The sequence below is a fragment of the Aegilops tauschii genome, chromosome 3 (assembly GCF_002575655.3).
Source record: "Aegilops tauschii subsp. strangulata cultivar AL8/78 chromosome 3, Aet v6.0, whole genome shotgun sequence".
NCBI lineage: Eukaryota > Viridiplantae > Streptophyta > Magnoliopsida > Poales > Poaceae > Aegilops > Aegilops tauschii.
This window is the reverse complement of record NC_053037.3, coordinates 446,969,706-446,977,511: the sequence shown is the minus strand read 5'-3', so window position 1 is coordinate 446,977,511 and position 7,806 is coordinate 446,969,706. Positions and strand designations below refer to the sequence as shown.

General features: G+C 46.2%; 1 protein-coding gene across 1 annotated transcript; it reads left to right on the top strand.

Annotated features, from left to right (window-relative positions):
• The first annotated feature begins 631 nt into the window (after positions 1–631).
• LOC109749254 (probable sugar phosphate/phosphate translocator At4g32390) lies at positions 632–2,372 on the top strand. The gene has a single exon (XM_020308221.4). It carries the CDS (start codon positions 906–908, stop codon positions 1,977–1,979), a length of 1,074 nt encoding a protein of 357 aa, XP_020163810.1. The 5' UTR covers positions 632–905; the 3' UTR covers positions 1,980–2,372.
• Positions 2,373–7,806: the final 5,434 nt, after the last annotated feature.

Genomic DNA, 7,806 nt, shown 5'->3' with positions numbered 1-7,806 from the left:
GCCTCCGTAAACTAATATAAGAGCGTTTAGATCATTACTTTAGTAATCTAAACGCTCTTATATTAGTTTACAGAGGGAGTAGAATCTGTAGAATCCGTAAGAAGGCGGCATAACTCAAGCACTAGTCGAGAAAATTAGGCACTGGTCGTGAGTTGAGTGTGTCGGGAAAATGGAGATGAGCTCGTTTGCCCCTCACACGAACGGTTTTTTTAGAAGACGTGGCACCACAGTAGATGCGCCCAGATCCGTGCAACCAGATCCGGCAGCGGTAAGTGCGTCCGCTGGGAAACACGGAAAAACCGAGGCCAACTAGTTAACATTTCCCATTTAGAATCTGTAGAATCCGTTAATAGGCTTCGTAACTCAAGTATTACTCGAGAAAATTAGGCACTGGTCGTGATCGTAAGTGAAGGATTAGGCACTGGTCGTGATCGTAAGTGAAGGAATTTCCCGTGGAAATGTACGCATATATTGTGGCATTTCCACACGATAAGAGGGAACCCATCCCGTTGCTCGTACTAGACCGCACGTAACGGAGCAACACGAAACGAAGCGAGCCATGCGGCCGAAAAAGAAGTCAAAGCCACATCCGCACCCGCCCTATAAAACACGCAGCACCGAGCCCCGAAGCACCCCATTCTCCACGTGGCCATCCGCGGTAAGCCGGACCCGGAGCGTGTGACACAACACACAGGTGACAGGAGCCGGGCCACTCCCTCTCCCTGCCAAGAAACCCACACCCACCACACCCGTCCTCTCCAAAATCCCCCAACCACCAGCCTCCTCCTCCTCCTCCTCCTCCCAGATCCGCCTCCCCGCCCCGCCCCCAGATCCCCCACGCAGGCGAGCGAACGCGCGCGCGCGCAGGCCCAGATCCGCCCGCCGCCCCGCCGGAGCAGCCATCCATGGCGAAGGAGGCCGGCGGCGAGGGGGCCATGTCGGAGTCGGTGCTGCGCAAGGTGCTCGTCTCCTACTGCTACGTCGCGGTGTGGATCTTCCTCTCCTTCACCGTCATCGTCTACAACAAGTACATCCTCGACCCCAAGATGTACAACTGGCCCTTCCCCATCTCGCTCACCATGGTGCACATGGCCTTCTGCTCCTCCCTCGCCGTCGCGCTCGTCCGCGTCTTCCGGGTCGTCGACCTCCCGTCCTCGCCCGCCATGACCACGCAGCTCTACACCAGCTCCGTCCTCCCCATCGGCGCGCTCTACTCGCTCTCCCTCTGGTTCTCCAACTCCGCCTACATCTACCTCTCCGTCTCCTTCATCCAGATGCTCAAGGCGCTCATGCCCGTCGCCGTCTACTCCATCGGGGTGCTCTTCAAGAAGGAGACCTTCCGCTCCTCCGCCATGCTCAACATGCTCTCCATCTCCTTCGGCGTCGCCATCGCCGCCTACGGCGAGGCCCGCTTCGACCTCCGCGGGGTCGCGCTCCAGCTAGCCGCCGTCGCCTTCGAGGCCACCAGGCTCGTCCTCATCCAGATCCTCCTCACCTCCAAGGGGATCTCGCTCAACCCCATCACCTCGCTCTACTACGTCGCGCCCTGCTGCCTGGGGTTCCTCTTCCTGCCCTGGGTCTTCGTCGAGCTGCCCAGGCTGCGCGCCGTCGGCATGTTCGAGCCCGACTTCTTCGTCTTCGGCACCAACTCCCTCTGCGCCTTCGCGCTCAACCTGGCCGTCTTCCTGCTCGTCGGCAAGACGTCGGCGCTCACCATGAACGTGGCCGGCGTGGTCAAGGACTGGCTGCTCATCGCCTTCTCCTGGTCCGTGATCCGGGACACGGTGACCCCGATCAACCTCTTCGGCTACGGGATCGCCTTCCTGGGCGTGGGCTACTACAACCACGTGAAGCTGCAGGCGCTCAAGGCCAAGGAGGCGCAGAAGAAGGTGGCGCAGGCGGACGAGGAGGCCGGCTCGCTGCTGCAGGAGCGCGACTCTCACGGCGGCGAGCGCAAGACCGAGACCCAGTCATCATAGAGCCGCTCATCTCATCCGATCCGATCCGATCCAACAACACCAACAGCACGCCCAATTTGGTTGGTTCTCTCAGTCCGGCGTAGCAGGTTCCCCGAAATGTGATCCTTACATGTTTGATGATGCAAAATCTGTTCATTTCTTGCCTTAATTTGTGGTAGGAAGGCAAATAAATACAGGAAACATGACAATTTTTGTGCCGGGCGTGTGAAAATACGATAGTTCTTAGCAGACAGTGCTACTACCAGTATCAAAAAAATTGTATTCCGTTGTCTATTGTATCATCATCATCTTTGTACCAGTACCAAGCATTCGCATTGCATCGAGTAAGTTGGTGCCGTAGAGATGTGGCGATCGAGCAGCAGCTAGTACTAATAAAAGATTCAATTTTCGAAACTGTCTCTTGAATCTTGATGTTTATTTACTCCTCCTCGCGCCTACTTTATGATGGGATGTTGGACGCGGGATCTGGTGCCATCACTGCTTGGGTAGATTTAAGTGAGTCTACGGTTGCTTTCGCACGGAACTGGACCCCAGTTCGGTGTGCTTTCGCGCCTTGTTTCCATTGGTAGGAGCTTGGATCCAGACGAATCGTGTAATTAAATTACTAGGTCCCTGCAACGCAAAGAAACAAAAAAGTTGATTACTGTACAGAGCATCTGCGCCCAGATCTACCTGCTGGAATGGAGGAAACACCGCTGTTACGGCCGCTAGTGACAGTTTTTCCAGTGTTTTCAATTGCTCAAGAGAGCCCCAGATCTGCTAATTAAGTGTAGGACTAGCGTAGTGCGGCTGAGGTGCCTCAATACATGTTCCATCATGCCATGTGCTGTGAATTAATCCTGCCGAGTACAGGCATGTGCACCGAGTCAATTTTCTTGTACTGGCGGTGCATCGTTCAATGTCTCAGATTCTTGCATTGCCTTCGACCTGCCGACAGTTGCACACTCGCACTACGGAATCAACCCTCGAGAGACACGTCATTATTCGGGCGTCTATATATCCAGGGATCCAGATCGGAGCTTTGTGTTTTTAACCTTTTCCATTCGCAATGGTGTAAATGTACGCTTATTTTGCTTTCAGTAACTCCAGAAAAACTAGAGTCAAAAAGCTCCAGCTTAAATGTACATGAAATGTGTATAGCTAGTGTCATGATAGTATATGATACTCCCTATTACGATCAATTTAAGCTAGCGGGAGGCGGATATTCGCAATGGATGTGTCGGTACCACCTGTCTCCACCGACGCTCGCAGCTCAGTAAGCGTTACTCGTACACGTGAACTCCAGCAGATGACCTAGCCGACATTGTTTTTGGCGTTTCGCAAATTCCCGGTCGCGTGAACTGCGGTGTGGTGAACGCCGTGCTTGCCGTTTCGCCAGGCCGCTCCTACTTCCTTGGCTGTGCGGCGTATTCACGACTGTGCGGTGCGGTGGTTAGAGCATCTCCAGCCGTTGGAGCCTCAGGATAATCGCCGGACCGAAAATTGCATGTTCTGGGAGGCAAAACGCTTCCGCCGGTGACTTCATGAATCCGTGTTCCCAGTCGTTGGCGTCCTCAGAAGAATCGCTAGGCACAAAGTGATTGGGTGGGCCAGGAAAAAGAATGCGTGGAGGAGTAGGATTGGCCGTTGCCTTCGCCGGCGCCCCCAGGAGCCCCCAGCATGCTGGGTTTGGGCTGGGTTTGCCGGCGCTAGTATGAGGTCTTGGGGGCGCTTGGGAGGCATGGCTGGGCTGTTTTTTGCCCCTTTTACGGTGCCGGCGCAGAGAAAGTGGCCCTGGGGGTGGCACTTGGGGAGGCGGCTGGAGATGCTCTTACACGCGCACCATGATGGGACCTCAATGCCTGGCCTGTGCTATCGAGTAGCGGACTACCTGCTCCTTCTCGTCCGAGTCCACCGGTCCACAACCCGGCCATCGCCGGAGGCTTTTATACTTCATATGTTGCAATGAATTTTCTCATTGATTTGTTGTGGCCAAGCTGGGTCAGTTGCATACCTCACATTTTTTTGGATGGACGGGTCCAAAATATTTCAACATTTTAGCACAATTTTAACTGATTGGGAGGAAAACATGTTTTGAGGATGTTGCATATATAGGATAAATAAAGGGACATTTACATTTATGCCCCTAATTTACGCCCACTCTCAGATTTACCCCTAACTTTTTATGTGCTCAAATTTGCCCCTAAAAAGTATTTTAGGTCGCAAGAATGCCCTTTCATTTGGTCAAAGTTGTTTGACCGAAACTTTGAAAATTCATATGAACTCAGAAGAATGCAAGATAAGATATCAAAATATTCATAAAAAATCACCTATATGCACATGTCATTTACATTCATGATAAAAATAGTCAAATTCCTCGCGTGGCTTGCTTTACAAAACAGGATTTGGATAGCTGGCCGGTTGGCCAAGAGGGGGTGGCCAATCTGTGGCCCTTGTCCTCTTTGCCGCAGGGGCCTGGAAACTGTCGAGCACCTCTTCTTTGGCTGCCACTACACGCTGCGACTATGGGGCTTGGTGAAGGACTGGCTTCAGCTGGTCAGCCTGGACGTTGCAGTTTGGGCGAACTATAGGAGTATCAAGGACTGGTGGTTCGACATGGTCGCCACCCAGAGGATCCATGGAAGGGCGATGTCTTCCCTCACTATGCTAGTTTGCAAGTCGATTTGGGACGAAAGGAATGCAAGGGTTTTTCGATGCAACTATGCTCCTCCAACCATGCTTCTTCGCACCATCCAGAAAGCGGCGATTCTTTAGGCAACCGCGGGGGCGAAACATTTGGGCCACATTCTACCGGGAGAGTAGTGCGAGTGTGTTATGCACCCCATGCTTGGGGCTTTTATTTTCTTGTCCTCTGTAACTTTGAAAGACCTTTTCCCTTTCTTAATTAATGAAAAGGGGCAAATCTTTTGCCCCACGTTTCAAAAAAAAAGATAAAAATAGTCATTGAAGCTTTTTAGGGTTTATAACATTAAAAAACTATTTAGGGTGAACGCAAATAAATGCACGTGTAGGCAATGAACGTAAATGACACGCGTATAGATCATATTTTTATGAACATTTTGATATCTTATTTCCATTCTTCCTAGTTCATATTAATTTGTTATGAATTTTTAGAGTTTTGGTCAAACAACTTTGACCAGCTAGAAGGGCATTCTCGTGACATAAAATGCTTTTTTAGGGGCAAATTTGAGCACATAAAAAAGATAGGGCTAAATTTGAGTAGTGATTCGAGTTAGGGGCACAAATGTGAATGTCTCTAGGATAAAACAAGACACATGACTCTTTTTTTAGAACAAGACACATAACTTTGGTTGTTGTTGTTGTAGTGGTGTGGTGAAGTAGAATCAATCCTTGAGGCAAATCACATGCACATGAGGCGGCTGATCGGGCACTGCCTCCACTAGACCAACAACTAGCACAAGCCAGGAAAGATTTGTTCACGAATGTATTACATATAAGAATCGAATACCACAGTTATCAATCTAACAAGATTTTTTCCACAGGAACTCCAAGAATTCATGGAACCAGACGTTGTACAGAAAACAGCAAGTTCATCAACCACACAACATGGTTTATGTGCACTTCCCGAATACCCAATGTTGTCAAATCATGAGCGGGTTTGCTAATAGGCACACACTATTTTGCCTCAACGTAGTCGGTTGCTTCCTCTCTGCTAGAAATTTGTTGGACCCCAAGTGTAAGGGTATGCAGTAAGCATCAATTTTCCTTAAATGACCCTATGGTTTATCGAACCAAGAAACTAAGCATCACAACCAATGATTAATACCTTCACACACAAATGTAAACTTCTTTGTGTCCCAAGAAGAACTAGTGAGGTTGTCAGTCTCACTAGCTTTGCTAGTTACAAAGGACTAAAACGGCAATGGGAACAAAAAAGGCTTTGTTCTCGTTGACAAGTTGACGAGAATGTAAAATCAAGAAATTTACAAAGCATTGACTAAGATTGAAAGCATTATGGAAGAAAGTGGGCCGGGGTCCATAGGTTCACTAGATGCCTCTCTCAAAAAGAAAATAAGGTATGATAAACAAACACAGTTGGGCAGCGATTAAATTATATTATTTATGAGTATGAATATTCATGGCATAATTAACGTATGAACATCACGTTTGTAAATCTATAGATCGTTATCCAACAGTCTCCATCCAAAACCGCAATTCAGCATGCATCTTAAAGTACTGAGTAAAAATGGAGTATTGCAATGAGTATGATGACATGAGATAAATTATATATTGTCTTCACCCTATGTTCAAAGGACAACTACACAACCATCTTTTTCCCAAAGCGGCAACAACACAAATACAAGCTTTTTCCACTTTCTGTCACTGCGGTAGCTTACTTGCACGGTTGAACCCAATTATCATGCACAACTCCTTCTAAAGATCAAGCCCCAAACTTGGCCAAAGAAGGAGAGAATGGATTGGAGAGCCTATATAAATAAGAATTATACAGCAAAGAAACCAAATAGGTCTAAAAAAGTTTCATGAATAAGTTTGATCAAAAAGTGACAATTCATCATATCCAACAAACACAACATTAGATTATATCAGATGGATCACAATCATGTAGATAGCTCATGTGATCTTTGTATTTAGAAGCAAGAGGGAGAGAACATCTAGCTACTGCTACAGACTCAAAGTCCAAACAAAACTACGCATGAGCGATCATGATGGCTTTCAACTTGATGGAGATGGCTACCGTGAAGAATCTCCCCTGACAAATTTCCAAAAAAAATCTCCAGATTTGATCGTGAATAAACAAAGGTGCGCAGCGGCAAAAAAATTCTGATTGAAAAGTCCCGAGAGTTTACGGAAGTATATGAAGGCACGGGGACCGAGTGAAGGTAAACCGGAGCAACAGGGGGACCACGCGGCAGTCCCACGCGCCCCTTGACGCGTGGGGGCCTACCCTATGTCAGTTACCCCCGGAAGTTCATAAAATGTTCGTGAATTAAAAAATATACATGAATTGATAAAATATTGGCAAACTTCAATTTTTTCACAATTTTCAAAAAATAATGGAATTAAAATATATTCATGCATTTAAAATGCATACACCAATTATAAAAGTATTCGCAGATAGAAAAAATGTCACATAGTTGTTAAACGATCATTAATTTAAAAAATGTTCATTGCCTATTCACAAAATATTTTTCTGGTATTTACAAAAATGTTTGTCTTGTATTGGAAAAAGTTTCATCACGTATTCAAAATATGTTCGTCATGTATTGAACAAATTTGTTTATGCTTATTAGTACAATTGTTGCCAGTTTATTTTGAGAATTTTCATTTCCTATTTGGAAAAACGGGTAATGAAAAAAGTCCATCACATACTGGATTTTTTTTCATAATGTACTGAAAACTATTCATCACGTATTTGGAAAATCTTTGTCACATACCAAAAAATTGCTCGCTGTATATTAAAAAATGTTCATTCGTATGCAAAAATGGTTGTATTGCTATTATAAGAAATATTGTGTATAAAACGTGTAACTTGTGAGTGTAATTTTGTAAAGTGTTCATGCATTTGAAAATAATTGTTATAATTTTGAGAAAACATTCACACATTTTGAATATAATGGGCATGTACAAAAGTGCTCGTGCACCTTTATTTAAAAATAGTTTATTTTCAAAAACTGATGGCATATTTGAAAAATGTCAGTGTATTTATAAAAGAGAAAAACAAAGAATATAGATAAAAATATAAAAGTAAGAAAGAGAAAAAACAGAAACATGAAAAAAAGACTTGGAAAACTGAAAAAGAAAGAATAAAATAAAGACCGGGCATAGGACTACAAGAAAACCTGTA

Coding starts and splice junctions, on each gene's coding strand:
- LOC109749254 (XM_020308221.4), top strand. CDS start 906: ATGGCGAAGGAGGCCGGCGGCGAGGGGGCCATGTCGGAGTCGGTGCTG.